At 35.9% G+C, this 21,661-nt stretch overlaps 1 protein-coding gene across 10 annotated transcripts in view; it reads right to left on the reverse strand.

The window, feature by feature from the left end:
* Positions 1-630: 630 nt before the first annotated feature.
* Positions 631-21,661, reverse strand: part of LOC128866473 (feline leukemia virus subgroup C receptor-related protein 2) — a 48,001-nt gene continuing 26,970 nt past the window's right edge. For 8 of the 10 annotated variants that reach the window (XM_054107244.1, XM_054107243.1, XM_054107242.1 and 5 more), the window contains exons 4-11: positions 16,307-16,409; positions 15,846-15,974; positions 13,521-13,616; positions 6,588-6,729; positions 6,323-6,513; positions 4,612-4,736; positions 3,443-3,553; positions 634-1,679 (exon numbers count right to left, since the gene is read on the reverse strand). In XM_054107244.1, the coding sequence (XP_053963219.1) occupies positions 1,322-1,679; positions 3,443-3,553; positions 4,612-4,736; positions 6,323-6,513; positions 6,588-6,729; positions 13,521-13,616; positions 15,846-15,974; positions 16,307-16,409 (1,255 nt within the window). In that variant the 3' untranslated portion in view covers positions 634-1,321. Of the gene's footprint in view, positions 1,680-3,442; positions 3,554-4,611; positions 4,737-6,322; positions 6,514-6,587; positions 6,730-13,520; positions 13,617-15,845; positions 15,975-16,306; positions 16,410-21,661 lie in introns of all 10 variants that reach the window. The other 2 variants (XM_054107245.1, XM_054107246.1) reach the window with 2 other exon arrangements.

The raw sequence follows: 21,661 nt of genomic DNA on the forward strand, positions 1-21,661 counted from the left end.
TTTTTTGCGTTTATATACGGATGACGCCATGGCAAGAATATGTGGCGAGTATAATTTCTAGTGTTTGGCAGTTTCTATTGCTTTCGCTTACTCTTCCTGTTCCCAAGCACGCAATTCCCATTCCTTTGTGTGCGTTTATTCATGGAACCTGGAGCGATTTTGAAAAACGCAACCTGGTATTCTATTGTCCTTGCACCACGCGGACTATTAACTTGGGTCAGTGCGTGCACCTATAGCCCAACGTCAAATAAAAAATCTGTAGCCCTATGTGAATCTTGGTCGAATGAACCAATTTTTCGAAAATTACACACCCGCATTAATGTTCTAAATGTGCATTTAAGACTGATCAAGAGCACAATATTGTATGTACTTACATACGTACAAATATATGGTATGAATGTATATACATAAGTAGGTGCAATGAGTTTAGACTTTTCAGATCCCTTCTGCTGATGGTAATACAAATCAAATAAGTCAATATCAATCTACCGATTCGATATAATTTATAAATTATATTAAATGAGAAAAAAAAAATACGGGCAAAACTTTATTCTTGACAGAATTAGGTTTTGAAAAGGGTTTTCCGAAAAGTAAGATTTTGCTTTCCTCTTGTTTGAATAAATGAACTATACAAACTTTTATTTTTTGTTTATCTAAATATTGACACTTGGTGGTGTTTATTATTGTTTATAATTGCAAATAACAATAATTTCTATGTATGTATATGCACCTATGAATATATGTATAGTTATTAATTAAATCTCTACGTCAACAACAATAGTCTTATACTTCTTATTTTACATTTTGTGTATACATATATATTTTTATTAATGTTTTCAAAAAACACTGCTTTAGCTTATTTTGTATTTCTGTTGCTGCTAATATATGTTTTTAAAACTTGTATGTTTTCTTTAAAACTAAATTAATAACTTGCACTTAAAATTTATAAATATATATTATACACTTTTTAACATGTGCTTACTTATTTACACAAAACTGTACATAACATTATTAGAAATAGTTACTTCCATGTGATAACAAGGACGAGGCATTGCCAGTAGGCAGTTTAGCTGTCGCCCAACACCGTCGATTAGAGAATTCAACCTAATATTTTATGTATATATACATTAAAATAAACATAATAACTATTTTTTATCACCTGAGCTATGCAGTGCATAGCTTTGATTCCGCTTAAGCGCTGCAATCTTCTCACACCTATAAAACATTGTTATTCCTTTAAAATGCGAATAGGTGTAAAGCTTTAAAACTTTAAAGAAAAAACGGCTAAAGTTTGCAATGCTTAAACGAAATCAATACGTTCCTATAGGTTAACTCCATCCATTTTGCCAGATGTGATGACTGCCACGTTTGGGGACTGCTTCGATCCGCCAGAAACGGTGAGCGCAGGCCGTGCATTCTCTTTATTTGCTTTTTGCCTTCGCAGATCTGGTTTAATGAACCCTGTAATCAATGTGCCCAGTACCAACATAATGGACATGATCACATCAGCTGGAATGTCCCCATAAGTGTAAAATACTTCTGAGTACATGGATGTGAATCCAATACCAAAAACTTGGGCGGCTGCGTTGAGAAGTCCCGAAGAGGTGCCCTCTGGTTCAGGATATGTCAGTTCAGCGGCAAATTCAAAGCCCACTGGCAAATAACCAGTCATAAAGAAACTAAAAAATAAATAGAAATGTATTTATAAGTGTGTATATATTGTATACTATTTTTTTTTATTTTCTTTATTGATTTTTTCTTACATAAGAAATCAACAATAGGCTTACAAATATTATGCGGTAGAGTTTCCTGCCAGTGCTAAGAAACGAAGTATTTCTTAAATCAAATATATGTATATGTACATACTTATATGTTTAAATCGGATGAGAATGTAATGGAAGTGAATGAATGGAGTGATCCAGAAAGGATGGGTTTACAGTCTCTGATTCTATGTAGTTGGGAGTCTCCGATTTTTCGTAGCTGGGGGCCGAAAGGCATAGTTTCCAGTATCTCTCAAATTTATTTTTATTATGTGAACGAGGAAAATCTTAAGTATCATACTAAATGGACGCATTGACTGTTGCTTTAGAAATAAATAAAAAGAACTGGCACAAATTTGGCACATACAATCAGGACAGGCGGAGGCCCAACGGAGAGAGTGATGACTCCATCACAAAAGTATTAATAAATTAAATTTAAATAAATATTACTTGTCAGCATAATTTGAACTTGCTGAAGGCCTTAGCAGCCATAGCTTTCCTAACTAGGCTTACAATTTTAATTATAAGTTTCAGTTTGTAATAATAATAATAATAATAAACAATCAGGACAGGCGGAGGCCCAACGGAGAGAGTGATGACTCCATCACAAAAGTATTAATAAATTAAATTTAAATAAATATTACTTGTCAGCATAATTTGAACTTGCAAAAAATAAAAGATTTTTCGTTAATTTAAATTTTTTTATTGTCATCAAAATTTTTACCAAAAAACAGTATCGTATATATGAAACAATTTTGGTTTAAAAGCCTGCGGTACTCCTTGTGTCTTACCGTAGTGCACCGTACCGCACCAGCTTAAGAGGTGTTGCTTTTGACAGTTACCTCATCAAATACAATGTTGTTGTTGTTGTAGCAGCATAAACATTCTCCATATTTACATACGGGGAATGCTGCTGGAGTGACAGTCCTGGGCCGGATATAAATCCGGGTCGTTTCGGTAACCTAGAACCGACTGCCGTGGAAACGCATCAAATACAATCTTATAGGCCTGTCACAATGGGTCCGTTGCGTCCATTGCGGCAACGAATTTGATTAAGATTAAGTGAAATAAGTTAACCAGACAAAGTCTCCTCGATTATGCAAGAATTACTTTAAATTACCTTGTAGTAAAAAACATCAATTTTGTGTCTAAACACAGAGGTCCCATTATATTACCACAAGCTTACAAGTCATTGAAATACCAAATGATAGAACAGATTTTTTCTAGTAGCCGTCGCCCATAGGCAGGCAATGGAAAAACCCCGAGTACATTTCGCGCATGAAAAAGCTTCTCATAAAAGAACCATCTGCCGTTCCGAGGAGGCATACAACTGGAGATCCCTCCATTTACGGAGCAACATCAAGAAGCACACCACAAATTGGAGGAGGAGCTGGGACAAACAACCAACAAAGGATGTAAGCGCCAATTATATCGGGCGACAATAAAACACTGTAAACCACCCTACCGCTATCGTTTCCTGTGAAGTGAGTCGAATAAAGAAGACACAAAAAATTAAATAATGAATGCATGAGTGCATACGTATGTCTACATATACATACGTACTCGTATGTATACTGATGAACCATTTCAACCGCAATAATTTACCTTTGCAAATATTTAAATTTTTCTTATTTACTTTATAAAGCTCTTTTTTACCAAGTGAAATTTCGCATCGTCCTTACCCCAAAAGCGCAGCCGTCACGTAAACCACAGCAATATGCCCCGTATCCAACGTAAATGTAAATATCCACATGCCAACCATTGAAAAGGCATAGACAGCCAATGTGGTTTCCCTAAAAAAGTAATGATACATTTAAATTTTATAAAGGTTTGAGGTTTGTATTTATGTATCTGAGACTACATTAAAAAATCTTAAAATTATGTACGCACTAATTATGTATGTACGTACGTACGCATACAAGGTTAATATAATACATTGGGGAATAGAGTTTTCGAAAGAGAGTATTTGCTAGCGGGGTTACATATAAATCTTCTTTTACAAACCGATTATATTTTTAACGGACATTTTTAATTTGGCTGTAATTTGTTTTACGGGTTATACTCGTATATCGAAATATGAGGGTTTTTTATATTTTGGAAAATAGTGAGGGTTAAAATGTTGAACAGGGGCCCATACTAAGTCTTGCTTTAAATTGGGTAAAATCTTTACCGAAACGTTTCAACTAATGCCCAAGGTTATAGTGATTATCACATCATGGTAGATTTCACACGTGTTAGTGCTAGGTATGCCCGAAGTTTTCATTAAAACAGTGCATAAATGTATCCAAAACCAACCAAAATTTTTATTGAAATTCATGAGATTACTCAAAACATTAATTTATAGTATTTTCACGGAAAATCGTGTGTTCGATTAGTTTCACACAAGTTAACCGAAAAATGCTCAGAATTCAATATTTCAAGGACATCATCGAATGGGTCAAGAAGGCCTACAATATTCTGACTGGTAATGAAACGTGGTTTTCCAAAATGATCGCAGAGTCAAATACAACATGACTGCGTTTGTACTGATGGATGCATTCACTCCACTTGCACTGCAGCAAATGTCGTGATAATTTTCCTGAAAGTCGGAAAGGAATATACCTTTTGGACGTAATATTTCATATAAATAGCGTCGTCAGAAAGAGTTCAAAAAATTCGTTTACTTTGGAGCACATGTGTGTTATTGTATCCTCATCATCAATTCCTCGAGTTTCAAGTTGCAGCATAGGGTCACAGGGACTGCCATTGTCGTCGCCATATTATTCAATACAGTCATAACTTAATGAGGTACCATTAAGTGATTTGATTAAACATTTTTATAAAAACTTATTGAAATATCAAGTTAACTTACTTAAATTTTCGCATCTGGTCCAGTACAACACCGCTAGCAACAGATCCTATCATGCCCGCCAGCACAATAGACAAGCCAATGCGGCCAGTGTCAACCTCATGGCCAGGATAATATTTCAGTACAACCTAGAAAAAAAAAAATAAAATCTACTAAAAATGCAAGTGTAAATATAAATGGTACATAGTCATGGAATAATATTACTTTTAAGTTTAAGATCATTACTTAAGTATCTGTTTTATAGTAGGTGACCATGGTTCTCTAATTTTCAGATTTTCATGTAGCCCTTGTTCGCTGATTTTAGAGGCTAGTCCACGCCCCTAATTCAAGTGAATTCTCTGTGTTAGGTGCTGTTTTTTAATTTTATAGAAATACGAGTTGTTCTATTTAGCTGGGTGCGCAAATTTTACGTAGCCAGCAAGAGTAAATGTGTTCAATGTTTTTGCTAAGATCTCTCAATTTTTAATAAAGTTATTCAAACGTCTGGTTTGTTTGACATATTGCTTTTTAACCAATTATAATACAAGGTAGGCGAAATGAGTCAACGTAAGCACAAATATACGGATAGACAGACTTGAATTCCCGGCGACATTCTAATTATATTGGCATATACGCCAATATCTGTGACTATTTCGATTTCGCTATTTTTCTGAAGCAAATACTATGTAAACAAAATTGTAACGGTGCATATAGTGCATATAAAATATTAAATAAATACCGTGAGCAAAAACTATTCTATTGTATGATACTAAGATGTATATCTTTTAATAGTATAGGATTCTTTTAAAATCCCTAATATAAAAATAAAAGATTTGGATTGTAGCTGTACTTTATATAGGAGATAGATGCCCAGCTTCTCCGCTTACGCCATTTCGGCCGAATTTTACAAAGCGCGCCAGTCGTTTCTTTCTCGTGCTAGCCGGCGCCAGTTGGACACATCGAGTGAAAACAAGTCCTTCTCCACCTGATCTTTCCAACGCAGAGGAGGCCTTCCTCGTCTTCTGCTACCATCAGCTGGTACCGCGGCGAAAACTCTCAGAGCTGGAGCGTTTGTATCCATTTAGACAACATGACCCAGACAGCGTAGCCGCTGGATCTTTATTCGCTGCGCTATGTCTATGTTGTCGTAAAGCTCATACAACTCATCGTTCATCGCCTGCGATATTCGCCGTTGCCAACGTGCAAAGTTGAAGAAAATCTTGCGCAGAATCTCTCTAATTAATTAGTAGCGATATTATTGTATTTATTTTTTCCTTCAGATATGCGGTCAAATTACCACTTACTCTGTGAGAAATTAAGAGCATCTACAAAATCATATCAAAAACTTTAAGAATTGCCCACAGAACACTAACTCTCGTAAAAAAGTAAAATTAACCTATTGAAGGCAAAAGAAGAAATAGCCCTTTCACGATCATTACTGCAAATATAAAGATATTTACTGTATTGTTTAGTCAACTGTGTTTTTAAAAAGTATGTAGTTTAAACTTGGCTTCTCTCAACTAAATTTCAAACATTTCGCATGATATAAATGTATATATATTTTTTTACTCTCAGGAGCCCGCATATGAAATTACTATCAGAAAAAACTTTCCCTCATTTTGGTGTTTCACGCACGTATATGGGTATCTATATTACTACCATGAAATATGTACATATTAGAAACCAGAAAGCAGTGTTTTAATAGTTCTTTTAAGCATAGTCATGTTATACTCACCGGATTCAGTAGAGTTGATATCGCATAAAAAACACCAACATTCATGCCATACGATATCAAAAGTAGAATATAGTTACGATTGATCACCAACCTCTTCAATGATTGCATGAACGGTACTTCAGAAGCTCCTCCAGATGGAGCTGTGGATGAACGCTTTGGGTTTGGCGGCGTTGGTGGTTTATCCTTAAATACTAAGGAATGCAAACAATAATGGAAACAAAATGTACTTTATATTTTAAATAAAATAAAATTGTGTATATCTTACAAAGTATCATCAACACCATTAAAATGGTCGTAAAGCCTGCGAAGCAGTAAAACATAAATAGTAAATCACTGCCAATCACTTCTAGATCATCAGAGTTTTGTACTAAAATTGGAGGCAACACGAAACCAACGGCTATGCCAAGCTAGAATAAGAGAGGAAGGCGAGATACAAAACAAACACGTGTTATTACAAATGTGGCGAATAATGCATGCAAGTCATGATGTAGAAAATACAGAAAGTGGGACATCCGTGAACCGCTATCCCGCTCTCAGTGAATTTAACAGAATCACCTAATTAGTTGACGTCATATGTGGGTACTTGTTTTGGTTCCATTGTAGGAAACAATGAAACAATCGAGCGAATTTTCTCTTGTTTCTCCCATTGCTACATCACAGCCAAAAATACTCTCGAAGATGTCACAATCACAAATCTATCATTGTTAGATGTGAGTGTTATAAAGGCCTAAGAATGGCTTGTTATTTCCATATACTGGTAAATTTATTTCTTTTAAATACAATCACTAAGGCGGCCGCCGTAGCCGAATGAGTTGGTGCGTGACTACCATTCGGAATTCACAGAGAGAACGTAGGTTCAAATCTCGGTAAAACATCAAAATTAAAGAAAAACATTTTTCTAATAGCGGTCGCCCCACGGCAGGCAATGGCAAACCTCCGAGAGTATTCCTGCCATGAAAAAGCTCCTCATAAAAATATCTGCCGTTCGGAGTCGGCTTAAAACTGTCCCTCCATTTGTGGAACAACATCAAGACGCACACCACAAATAGGAGGAGGAGCTCGGCCAAACACCCAAAAAGGGTGTGCGTGCCAATTATATGTGTATATAAAGGGTGTTTTTTTTAGAGGTTAGGTTTTCAAGATGAAATAAAACGTATATAATTTAATGTTATGGCCAAGAATTTAGCTTTATTATAAAGATAAGGGTTTGCCATTATGTTTTAAAAATGATTTCGGGCAAGTGGCCGCCGCGGCTGGCTCGAATAAATTCCAGCCGAGAGGCCCAATTTTCGACCACTTTTTGCAGCAATTGGGGCCGTATGTCAGCAATAACGCGCCGAATATTATCTTCCAAGACGTCAATCGTCTCGGGCTTATCTGCGTAGACAAGCGACTTCACATAGCCCCACAAGAAATAGTCCAGCGGTGTTATATCGCACGATCTTGGAGGCCACGCCACAGGTCCACGGCGCGAGATAATGCGCTCACCAAAAGTTTCCTTCAATAAATCGATTGTTGCGTTGGCTGTATGGCATGTAGCGCCGTCTTGTTGGAACAAAAGGTCGTCCACATCAACATCGTCCAATTCAGGCACGAAAAAGTCATTAATCATGGCTCTATAGCGCTCTCCATTGACTGTAACATTATGGCCGGCTTCATTTTTAAAGAAATATGGACCAATGATTCCCTCTGCCCATAGAGCACACCAAACAGTGACTTTTTGAGGATGTAACGGCGTCTCAGCAATGGCTTGTGGATTATGTTCACTCCAAATGCGACAATTTTGCTTATTGACATACCCATTCAACCAAAAGTGAGCTTCATCGCTGAACAAAATTTTCTTGTGAAAATCGGGATCGGTGGCCATCTCGTTTTGGGCCCATTCACCGAACGTGCGACGCGCTTGATCAGGTGTAAGTATATTCATTATGAAATGGCAAACCAAACTGAGCATAAATCAAGTGACAGCTGTCAAAAAGACCATCTACGAAAAAAGTAGTGCCAACTTGAAAACCTAGCCTCTAAAAAAAAACACCCTTTATATATGGTTATTATTTATTAGTTTGCTCATCTGATATCATTTTTTGTTACTAGCCTTGGTTAAGTTCCGAAATGAGGTCTGAAAGCAATTAGGTTTGGAAAATTCTTAAGGTGTGCTATGGTCGTATTTGAGTTATCTGGTATTTTAGCACAACTACCATAAAATGGGTGTTAAGCATATGTATATATGTATATTGAATAATATAGTTTACTATTTTAACGTGACATTCGACCAGCTATTTTTTTATATTTTTCTTATCACCACTGCTGCAAAAATAAATAAAGGTTAACAAAAAATTAATGGAGATAAATTCAAATAATCATGCAATAATACACATCATTTGGCAACCTCTTTCATTATCCATTTTCTTCAATATATTTTGCTTCCATTCAGTTAATTTTGGAAGGTGTAGCTAATATCAGAACGTTAACCGGCTCTCAGCGAATTTTAAATAATCAGCTGATTTGTCGACGTTACTTGGGATATGACGGCAAAACTGAGATTGTATTGGTAATATATAATATATTGTATTGGTATATGTATATACATATAATTGACGCGTACACCCTTTTGGGTGTTTGGCTGAGCTACTCCTCTTATTTGTGGCGTGCGTTTTGATGTTGCTCCACAAATGGAGGGACCTACAGTTTTTAAGCCGACTCCGAACGGCAGATATTTTTATGAGGAGCCCTTTCATGGCAGAAATACACTCGGAGGTTTGCCATTGCCTGCCGAGATCTGCCGAGGGGCGACCGCTATTAGAAACAAGTTTTTCCTAATTTTGGCGTTTCACCGAGACTCGAACCTACGTTATCTCTGTTCCGAATGGTAGTCACGCACCACCGAATTCGGCTACGGCGGCCGCAATACAATGGTAATATACAACAAGAAAAAATCAGCGCATCCTCTCTTCTAATTACTTCGTTGCCATCTAAACCATGCCGTCTCATTTTAAGTGAGAGCATGCCCAGGGACTCCTTTGAAATATTTAAATCCCTTTTTTGAGTATACCGTGCTCTCTATTTGAAGGAAATAGTTAGTGCAGAAATGTTAACATCGAAATATAGGAGGCGTGGTGTCTGGCATGTAGACCAAAATGCGAAAACCAATAGGTATATCTCTAAAACCAATTAAGTTAGGGAACTGCAATTTGAATCTCATATCGTGTGTACGAAATAATGAATCAACGGAAATTTCAAAATCTTAAAACAATTTTATGAATCTCTACCTGGGTTTGAAAAAAAGTTGAGGTATTTTATCACAGGAAAATTTAAAACAATACGTTCTGAGCTCTCTCCTATACAGAGTTTTTGGTATTTATCAAGGTAATTATTTGTAAACCACGTAATATCACGTATACATTTGAATTTTTGTGGTCAAATGTTTCCGGTTCAGTTTCAAAGAACGCAATTTCCAATTACAACTGCGTTTGCAATGACAATAAATAAATCGCACGAACTGACGTTTCATAGTGCTGGGACATTGTTAAAAAAACTGTTTTCACACATGGACATCTATTTGTTGCTGCAAGTCATACTCGAAGCTAAGCAGGATTACAATTATTGTAAATAAAAGAAATCTTTTCAGTAACAATGAACGAGTTTTTACTAAAAGTATTGTATATTGGACTCCGTAGTTTAGTTAATTTTTACAACTAACTAACATTTGTCAAAGTACTTTTCCAATTACTGTCAAAAAAATTGCTGGAAAAACTTGCTGAAACGGATAACCAAAAAGTTTCGGACGCCTGCACGGGAAGAATGTCACCGCTGAACACGGCAAAAACCTAGATCCACCTCCTCGGGAACCATCCTTAAGGCCGAGAGGACATGTACTACCCATTAAATATACGAACCAGACTCTTCGGCACTCTTCTCCCAAAGTTAACAAAGCTAAGGGGGCGTCCATAAATTACGTGAGATGTTTAAGGGGGGGAGGGGGTCGAGTCAAATCTCATCTAATCTTACGTTGGAGAGAGGGGGGGTCTCGGCAAATATCACGCAATATTTTTTCTGATTGAAACAAAAAAATTGTACATGCTTAAGATTTAATCTCAAGCGTAATCGTAGTATGATTAAGATCATTCACTAATTCGTTCGAAAGAAAATAATTTCATTCATACTTCGACGTTATACATTACTACTGTCAAACCACCATATTTGTTTTATACCAAATAGCTCAATTTAATCTGAATTTGCGGTACAGTGTAGCCCGTCGGTTGTTTTCGCGCCACTATGAGCCGAACGCCCTATCACTCAGGTTGACGTTTGACAATTCCGGACTTTAAAGAACATGACGGAAAATCATTTGCTCCATTTCTAATACGCGTACCGATTGAACCGCTGAATGCCTTCACCAGCACGCCTATTGATCTCTATTGCCCAAGTATACGTGATGATTTAGAGAAAATGCAGTACATGCGGTATTTACTTCGCATCTATCACAAGAGCTGCAGAGCACAGGAGAGCAGCTCACATTGCATCAGCTAAGCAGGCGCGTATGTTCCGCAAAGTGCGACCCTCACGGATTGTCACAAGACAAGCTAATGAGTTACTGTGCGCAAGCGTCAACGGCTTAGAGTGGCTAGATTAGAACGAACTTGAAGGAGCACATGATTTTACTGAAAATCATATGGACATGTTGGTCCCAATAGTCTCTCTTGAAACCGCGCATGATTCTCCATGGACTGAATTAGAGTAGATATTCTTTTTTTAATCGCAGTAGTTACGATTTAAGTCTTCTATTGTTAAATTTTTATTACACTTATAACTCTCAGCAATATTGATTACTAGTCTTAACTAGTCGTAAATAAAAGCACGAAGCAAATTTTTTTTCTTTTTACAATAACAATGCAACGCGTTTACATAAGAAACCCACATTTTGAAAAATCTCACGTGAGATTGGGGGATGGGGGAGGGGGTTGAATAAAATCTCACGGAATCTCACCAGGGGGGGAGGGAGGGTCAGAAAATTGAAAAAAACACCTCACGGAATTTATGGACGCCCCCTAAGCCCCATGAGAGAAAGTCGCTGCCTGGGGAAACCTTCTGAAGAAAAGTCATGCCCGGTTGATGGGGTACAGAAGACCCGCCTCAGAGCGCGACCCGGATGGCGTTCTTCCGCCTGACCTCCTTAAAGTGAGCCAAAGAAGTTCTCGTCTCGAGTGATTAGAGCAAAGTAGTGTGGATAACACCCAAAGTGGATCCAATAGACCTCACCCTTCGGCCTTCTCATATTTCTACCAGTCCCAGTCACAGCCCTCCAAATCCTTTCTCCATCTGATGAAGCGAGCTCTTTTAGAACAAAGTCTGTTTCGCTCGGTGAACTTGACTCATCGTTCGAAATTGCTAAAGTGGTAAACTTTGTTACCAAAATATCTAACACAGAGTTAAACATCATGTCCTAAACATGCAAAGCATTGGGAAATGGCAAACCTTTGCAACCTCTGTAGATATGTTTGTGTCACATCTTTGCTGACGCTGTTTCTTTATCGGCTGGTGTTGACTTGCATGTCAACATAAAGGGGTAAAAATAGATACTCTGAACATAAAAGCGGTTGCCTGTGTAAAAGTGCACACCTATGTATGGATGTGCGAACGAGTGCAGTTAGGCAAAATTTCTAAGTGTAAAAATTTGTTAAAATATAGTAACCAAATAAGGCAAACAAAAGGCTTAAATGCAGCATTGAGTATGGCGCAAGGTCATTATAAAGGGGCTTGTTCGCACCGCAGTTGACATTTCTGCACATTTTCCATTCAAGTGGCGGCGAAAGGAAACCAACTACGTGTAGGCTTTTTGTAAAAATGTATGCACATGAAGTAGGCAGATACGGACAAATGTACGAGTACATGCATGTTATATGCAAGAGCATAAGTAGAACCATTGACATGTCAGCGGGGTAAGTGATTCATTTTTACAACCTCTTCAGTTGCGTAGAAGGTCATTAGATAAATATACACATATTTGCATATTATAGTCTAGGATGAGTAAGTAAAATATAATATGTTAATAATCTCCGATTGCGAGTGTGTAACGAGAAATTTAGCATAGTATTAATCTTCGAATATTAGTTATTATATTAGAAATCGCATGTGAGACGCTTTCCCACTTCTGGTACTTGGGTTGTCAAAATGTAAAAATGTTCATTTAGTGATAAATAAACATAATCCATCATAAAATAGTATTTCGCACTGGTGGAGATCTTATGAGGATGGATTTCTATTTCTGCAAAACTAGTACGACATCTAGTATGTGCATAGATATATCTTAAGTGCAAAGTGATTAAGTTAGAAAAATTTTAAGGACTAAGGAAGGAACTTGAAAGGCTTATCTCGGTTTATAATATTAATTTTGAGTTCCCATCAAACCCAGTAAATTGAAGTTAAATTAATATAATATTAGTGTGAGGAAAAAGAAGTTCGTTATTTTCTCGGCAGATGGCTGTAGTGATCGATATCTCGTAAAGTATAGATCAAACAATTTAAAGTTTATGCTCGTTGTCAAGGTGACATTTCCCACTAAAAAATTCTTTTGCTATTTTTGCTTGTTTCACTCAATTGTAAGTTACAGGGTGTTAATAATGAAAGTCAACAAAGATATTCGATACATTTTACAGTTTTTCTTTGATAAAGACGAAAATGCAATGGTGCCGATACTGTAACAGCTAATGGCGTGCAATTTGGATTTCGTCGTAGCACCGCCCAGGATAGTAGTCGTAGCACCGCCCAGGAGCTAAAGATCGACTATGAAACAGTTTTAAGCCATTTGCGCAAAAATAATGGATTTCTTTTACGCAAATATAATCGTTAGACCTAAACAGTTTGAATTTTGATGTCATCCATGAAAAGAGTTCGGAAGTGGACGTAACCAAATCTACGACGAGCAGTTGCAAACGAATCATTGACCATGAAATACGCTCCGATTGCGAACGCACTCTGTTCACCCGACCACTGTGATATCGTGACTAAATAACCCGAACGAATAAAACCCTAATTTTGCCACTGGACACCCAGAAGCTTTATACTGAATTCTTTCGTAGAATGTTTTATTATTGAATCATGAGTATGTTCAGTATACCAAGTTTCAGTACTCAACATATCATACTTTTTAAAACTACAAATCTATTCCGAAACTCCAATACGAAAGTCATTTACTCACCTGGTTGCCAAATACTCCGACACTACAGGCCGATGATACCTGATGCGGCCCAAACCAAACGGCGGCGATTTGCGCCGGCAACGACAAAACGCAGACCTACAACAGAAAACGTCGAAGGGAATTGAAAATAAGTATGTATGTAGCAAAAAACCAAATGAAGATAAAGAAGCATCAGAATTGTAATGGGAAATTTCCAAGCTGTATACAAGTTTACAAATTTGTGGTAGGTATACATATGTAAATATGTTTCAGATGAAAGGCGCACGTATGATGAGCATTGCAGCGGAACTTGGTGACACTCTTTCAGAGTAAATAGCTGGAATATGGTGAAACCAAGCACGTGCTAATTCTCTCCTATTTGTGCTTTATTTTTGCGTGTATGACGAGCTTCACATGCCATCCTATTATTGTAATTCCCGAGACGAAATCATCTACAGTAGTCAGCAATTACATACAATTACAGTTAAACGCACAATTCTATTGAAATAGGGCTTTTCGAGGCACATAATAAAAACAAAAATATTACAGCTCTTATGTATTTATAAACGCTTGGAACCTTGTTGAAAATGCTAAATTGACCCTTTCCTGATGTTCGGCAATTATTTTAAATAGATACGTCAAGGAAAATATGTAAATAGATAATATGGAGTTTTCTATTGTATAAACATTTTTTTTCATATTTTCGATATTGGATAAAAAGGGGTTCGTGGCTCTATAAAGTTCGGTGCGAACCGAATTTAGCACTTCCTCACTAATTTAAGTTTGTTTACAATTTATTTTTTGATTGCAGCTACTCTAATTTTATTGTCTTCACTTGAAACATACAGTTTTATTATTTCAATACTTAATCGTTTTTGTGTTTAGCGCTGCCACAAGTAAAATGTTTCTGTTGAAGTGTTGCAGACTTTTTCCTCAATTATACATACATATCGCACCCTAAATACAAAAGGGTCACAGCTCAAAATTTTCCACACTCGAGCTTGACTTGTTTACAGTAGCACAGAAAACAAACTATGTGACATATCACGTTGAAATTTACCATGTAAGCTTATAACAGTCCTACTAAAAAACAAAAAATTTATTTTTGCCATATGTCATCCGCGGACCGTTTTTTTGATAACGTCTCGTTCATATTTGAGCAGAAGATACATTTTGAGTTGTGACCCTTTTGTATTTAGGGTGCGATATGTGCATATATATGAGAAAACTCGTATACCACTGCCAACATTTCAAGTGTTTTTGAGCACTTAATTCGATTTTTTACACAAAACACAAAACTTCTTTGATCCATTTTTTTCGATAGCAGAAAACCGCCGAACACGCAAACCACGTGTCTTATTTATGCCTCTCACAAACAAACTGCTATATTGCTAAAACCGTGAACATATCTTCGAGATGAGTGTACCAACCAAGACGAATCTATTAAAGGTGGTATTGGTAAATCAGCTGATTTGTCTTTTTTTCTTTCGCCGTGTCCACATGGCTGTCAACACAGACTATAACAATAGTTATACCTTATAAAACTAGTATAACTCACTATGCTCAATGCTGCCACCTCTGTTTTAAGAGAGTTTTATTGGACCGCGTTCATATAAGGAGCCTTTCGTTGCTTTAACTTTGCGAATTCTCTTTGGTGTTGCCCATCGTGTTTGCACGCCTTGCAATTGTTAGTTTTTAGTCTGCAGTCAGCAACAACATTGAGAAGAAGGAGAACACAGAGTGGGTTGACAGAGAACGAGCATCATAAGTAACGAGTTGGAGCAACAAATATTTCCCTGTTTGAACGCGGTCTTACCAATACTCATTAATGCTTCCAAGAAATGTAATTTTAGGCAGCTCTTTTTCAGTGCTACCAAGATATGTTTATTTGTACCAATCGCTTCAGCTATTCGCCTCCTGCTAACGGTTGGCGAATCGAAGAGGCCTAATCTAACATAAATGGGGTCGAGATTATTCCACTTTACTTTAAAACACTGGTATAACAACGAGTTTTTAATTTTGCATGCCTTCCACACCACTTTTGGCTTATGTTGTTTTAGATTGGCAACATTTTATACTGTTCGGTTACGATTGTTACGATTTTCCTATATCATATTAATATGGACTTTATTTTGACAAACCATTACATTTACAATGATAGCAATACATGCGCAAGGGTAACATCCCATTGAAAATCTGCTAGCTAATGTAATTATTCTTGCACTCATAAAAGCACAGTGGTTTACGATTTGTGAATGTGTCTGCTTATTACATACGTATTTTTATATCACTGAATAAGTGAAACATCATGGCTCAACATTTCTTCGACTACGACTGAATACACACCTGGGACAAAGCCACAATCGTTTGACCAATAAATGTTACATAAAAGAGATCCGGTTGCACAGAGAAGACTTTAATCCATGAGCCCATACATGTGCCTACGATGCCCACCAGCGCTGTAATGCGTAAGCCCTGAAAGATATAAATGAAAAAGTTGGAAATATGTTTATAAGAGGTTTTACTTCTACCAAAAGGTTTTTGAATTAAATATAATTCTGAAGGAAAATATTATATGATGTGTGAGAAACTTAAAACCCAGTTCTTCTTTAGTTCGATGAGGTTAGTCAACGAATTCACATTAGTTTTTGTTATAGAAATATGTGCCTAGTCATGATCAAAATCAAGCGGGTAATCGCGTAAGATCATAGAAGCAATAATTCAGATTTATTATCACGAGCAAAAACTTACTTTTGTAAAACAAAGATTAAGCAATATTTAAAGTTTTAGATAAAATGAACTCTTACCATTTTATCCAGGAACCAACTGCCCGGAAAAATTAGCGGTATGTAGACAATCATGTATACCATTGATGTCCAATCCACCCATTTGTCATTGATGCCATAATATCTGAAAGCGTGAGAAAAGATATAAAGTGTTTTGCAAGTGTATAACTAAGTATTATGTAATAATTTGATCATGAAAACACGTGTTTTCCCCCTAATACTTCCAAAAATCAAACGTGTTCATCTAAATTTTTAACGACCATTTATGAAGCTTAGTAAACTCACTCCATTTCGAATCAATATTTGCATATTCGCCCATAAAAAACTCACTTTCACAATTAATCTGAACTGAAACTATCTAAGGATCTAAGTCATGAATACTCAGTTCAGTAAAATCAATCAGTTTTAGTGAAACAACAAGGATTATATTTGCATTGCTGACCTTAACTGTAAATACAACTACGTAAATACATACATACATGTGAAACCGTGCATTCATTTCGAGTGCAATTTTATTTTTGCTCTCAATAAAACACCGCGGCTGCTATTTTGAAAATAAGGTACGCCTCGTTTTTCGAATTTATCTCTTGAACTGTAAGAAAATGAAATTTTTATGAAGAGGTTTTTATTTGGTAATAATGATAGATAATATAAATCCTCATCCTTCCGGTATTCAACAAATCAAGGTTTACGGGGACATCTCATAGAAAACGTGCTGAAGACTCACCTTATTAGTGGTGTGGAAAGAAGTCTAATAAAATTTTATAAATAAACTAATATATAATATATATAAATTATAAAGAGAGTTCTAAAGACATTTTTATCAAATCAATAAAAAGAAAGTTTTTTCGTTTAGTTAATAGTTGAAAAGAAAAGTTTATGAGAAAAGCTCTTCATAAAATTTCATGTTCTTTACCGACCACGAGATAAACTGAAAAACCGAATCACACCTTTTTTCAAAATGGCGCCCGCGGTACACCTCTCCCAACCCTGAAAAATATAATTTAAGTTCACGTTGATGTGTTTTATTAAAAGCAAAATTAATATTGCACCCGATATGAAGTGTTCGGTTCGATCTTTTGTTGGCCCGAATTTACTGCACTAAGGTAAAAGATAAAAAGGTAAATAAATATTTAATTTTACCTCGCTTTTAAGAACAATTCATTTATTTGAACAGGGCATGTCTGAACTAGTTCATAAAACGAGCGGGTACGGTATGTATGTATTATATGTAATAAATAGAATGATTTTAACATGAAGTTATGTAGTGTGAATTTATCCACTAGTTCATTAATAAATCAATCCAATTTATGTAACTTAACAATAATAGTAAGAAGATAAGGCTTTGGTTGTAGGAAAAGAAGGGGAATTTAGAAAAGAAAAAACAAAAGTAGATATTAGAATATATAGAGAGAAATTTATTGCCCTAATTCAATGCAGACAAACACTTCTAAAGTAATTATAGACTTGTGCCCTGTAGTTAAATCTGTTAAGTTCAGTCTTCACAGTGTCGGGTAATGAGTTCCACACTTTAACAGCGTTAATGAAGAATAATCTCGATGATGCCAGGTAATTAAATGTTGGAACGATGAAGAGAGATCTTACTGGTATCAACTTCTCTGTCAGGTAGGGAGGGGACTTGAATAATGTAAGTTTGCACATAAATATGCAATTTCTAGCAGACAAATAACTGTTAAGGCAACAGCCCAGTAACTTTATTCGCCAGGCGGATATATGATCATGTCTACCAATCCCATATACATACCGCGTGACATTATTAAATGCCAAATTAAGTTTATGGCAGGATGTGGAGTCAAGTTTGCTGTATACCACCTCAGAGTAGGTAATGAGAGGCATAATCAGCTGGAGAACTAATTTGCGCCTAGTTTCCTTTGGCGTGAATGATGCAGAGACTCTCAGCTTACGTAATGTAGCATAAATATTCCCCACAGCCCTATTTATATGGTCAGCACAGGTAAGTTTTGTGTTGAGAGTAAATATAATATGTATCTAAAGAGATTAAAGCTCCCACGGTAGAAAGTATTATATATATTTTTTTCATGTAACTATCCATTGTGATTTGGATTTAATTTGCTTCAATAAAAATGTGCTTGGTTTTGTTACAATTTTTTTAGAACATTGAGATGACTCAAACCCAAAAAAATCCTGGTTATATATCTTTATCACAAAATTTTCAAAATTCATTCAAATTCTAAGGATTCGAAAGATTCAGAATTGCAGTGACTCTCAAAATAAACAAAAGTTTCACAATAGCTGTGTCTAAAGTGTAACAATCAGTATAACCAACAAGAGCCACAAATTCTTATGAAATTTACGGAAAACTTGAGAAAAACAGCTACTGAAACGTATGGCAATAATTGTTTATTGCGACAAACGCGAGTTAACATTGCATAATTTATTATAGTTAGCTTCGCGCTGGTTTAAATGCAATCAAAAAAGTATATTTCAACAGATTCAATCCTTGGCTCGGATATGTAGCGCACAGAACTTGCATTCACATTTTTTTTATTTTTTTATTGACGATTCTTATACAGTTTTTAGAAGCACTGTACCTCTATAACTCCAGCCCGCTCTTCTTTTTGTTTATTTCCTTGCAACTTTTTCTGGTGGATTATATCCGACCAAGGATTGTCACTCTATCAGCATTCCCTGTACATGTGGGGGAATTTGTATGCTGCTACAACAACAACAATAAAAACAACTCTCATAGCACTCAACTCCCAATAGGTTCTACTTCATCAGTGCCTTCATTAGGGCTAAAGGATTTTCCCAAATGTTCGCTTTTTGTTTACTTTTCTTAGCCCAATTTCTCTCTCAATTTTAACAGTCGCTTTCACAAGGAATATTTTATGCTTTTATCAGCTGTGAGCACAGACAGAAATCGAGTGAATGTATCATTTTTAAATGTTTCAATAGTTGTGTGCGGCTGTTTATTTTTAAGTTCAATTTCGTTTTAATGTCTGGAGGTAGGTTTTGCTGCCAGCGTTTCCAGTTTTCTGCTACTAAGTTTCTGATAAAGGGTGGAGACTTTTCCCATCAGGTGCTTGTTTTGGTTTGGGCGTACTGTTCCACGCTGTCAACTGAAGTTGAGGCGTAAAATGAAGCATCGCGCCATCGAGCTGCTCGCTAGTAGTAATGTAGTTATATTTTTCTAATTGCTCTAGCTGCAGTTGATAATAATTCCAGTCATTGAAAGCATTAAGTAACCTAATTAAAGCATCGATGTTAATAGATGCAAAAAAAAAGTAGGTGCACCAGTGAGTGAGCCGAGCTCAAGTTAAAACCCTCAGTAACAGATAACTGTCTGAATGTTTTTCTAGACGAGAAAATCAATTAAATCCGGAATTTTCTATGGTCAGTAAGTCGGTTTATCAGTTGAAATTGAATTACAGCCTGCACGCTGCATAGCTTTATATGTACATATATTCAAAAATAGCTCTGCGTTAAAGTTCTCGAAAACACTTTTAATTAAGGCTGTTAGAGAAGAAAATTAGGTGAAAATCAAAGTCATTTGTTGAATGACAAAGTTGTTTCAAATTAGTAGGTGGCCAAATCTTCTCAAATAAGTTTTTGTTATTATAAGTATATTATTAGATTAGAATAATGATTATAAATAGGCATAAGCTGGTAATTTACCAGCAGTGAGATTTTCCAAAGCGAGATATTTCTCTTTTGTTACTTAGTTTTGTCAATATTAAGATATAAGGTATATATTATACAAATTTAAGTATTCCATAAATATATTCGATATTGACAATACATTTTTGATTCAGTTAACGAATATTAAAAATGTACAGACGTGTTTTAATATTGTATTTGTTTGCAATATTTATAAAATATTTATGTTAAATAAAGAAATTTGTATATTATATACTTAACCCTTTCGACCCCAATGTTGCCTGTGAGCAACTTCGGCAGTTTAACAGCTTACGGAAAGCGTTCGTTTTGTTTTTGTCTGTTCGTTATAAATGATAACGGTACTTTTATGTATCTACTCAAAATATGAGCAAAAAAAATATCAGTTGTAGATCATTTAGCGAAGTTATGTTGAATAAACAGCAAGTGCAGCGCAGAAAATATTGTTGTGAAATTCAAAAGAGTTTTTAAAGTGAGTGATTAACTTTTATAATAATGAAAAAAATTAAAAAGTTTATATGCCATGTTTTTTAGCAAGGATTTAGCTTTCTGAAACTGAATTTAAATTTGATTAGTTAAAAATATTAACCAGGTGAGTAATTTTCAAAGTTGCAATGTTGCCTGTGGGCAACCTTGGGCCATTGAAGTAATAAATATTTTTGTACTTAGTTATGAGACCGAAAGAGAAAGGATTGTCAGATGACGACATTGAGAGGATTGTTAACTTTGATTGGGATGCCTCTTCTGACGATGAAAGTGATGACGAGATGGATGACATTTCTGCAGTGCTAGAGAAGAATTTGGAAGGGATCGTGCAAAGAGGGGAAACTATAGAGATTGACCTTCTCGAAAATATGATTGCAGAAGAATGTGAGCCGAAATCTTGTGTGGCTGATAATTGCTTTGAAAAAGTTGACCCCAAGACACTAAAGAGGGAAAAAAGGCCATTTGCACCTTTGGAGACCAGTTGGGAAGAAAATACTTTGAAGGTCGACGATGTGATGATGTCAGTAGAATATTTCTGCACTTTTTTTAATAGCCAAGTTTTTGATTTGATCACACAACAAACAGATTTATATGCGCTGCAAGAACACGGCATTGAGCTCAAATGCACTGTTGAAGATATTAAACGCTATATTGGTATTTTGTTGTAAAATTGGGTGTTTTAAAATTGCCTCAACTCAAAATGGCATGGTCAAAAGATTTAAATCTTACCGCTATAACAGATTCAATGCCGCGCGGAAAGTTTGAAAAAATAAAACAATGTTTACATTTCAACGATAACACTAAACAATCCAAAAAAGGCGATTTGAACTATGACAAGTTGTACAAAATACGTCCTTTACTAGACAGTCTCAAAGAAAATTTTGGAAAGCTACCCCAGGAAGAACATCAAAGCATTGATGAACAAATCATTGCGTTCAAAGGTATACATTCATAAACGTCATAATGAACATTTTAGTTTAAATTTTTGTTACAGGTCGATCGTCATTTAAACAATACAACCCTGCTAAGCCTCATAAGTGGGGTCTGAAAATGTTTACGCGTGCTGGAACCTCTGGATTAGTGTACGACTTTACGTTGTATGTTGGTGAAGGTACCTGTCCTGCTTATGGATTGGGCCTATCTTCGGATATAGTTTTATATTTGGCTAAAGGTCTTCCTAAGGACAAACATTTTAAGCTTTATTTCGATAATTGGTTTACGTCAGTAAGCCTT

This window comes from Anastrepha ludens, chromosome 6 (assembly GCF_028408465.1).
Source record: "Anastrepha ludens isolate Willacy chromosome 6, idAnaLude1.1, whole genome shotgun sequence".
NCBI lineage: Eukaryota > Metazoa > Arthropoda > Insecta > Diptera > Tephritidae > Anastrepha > Anastrepha ludens.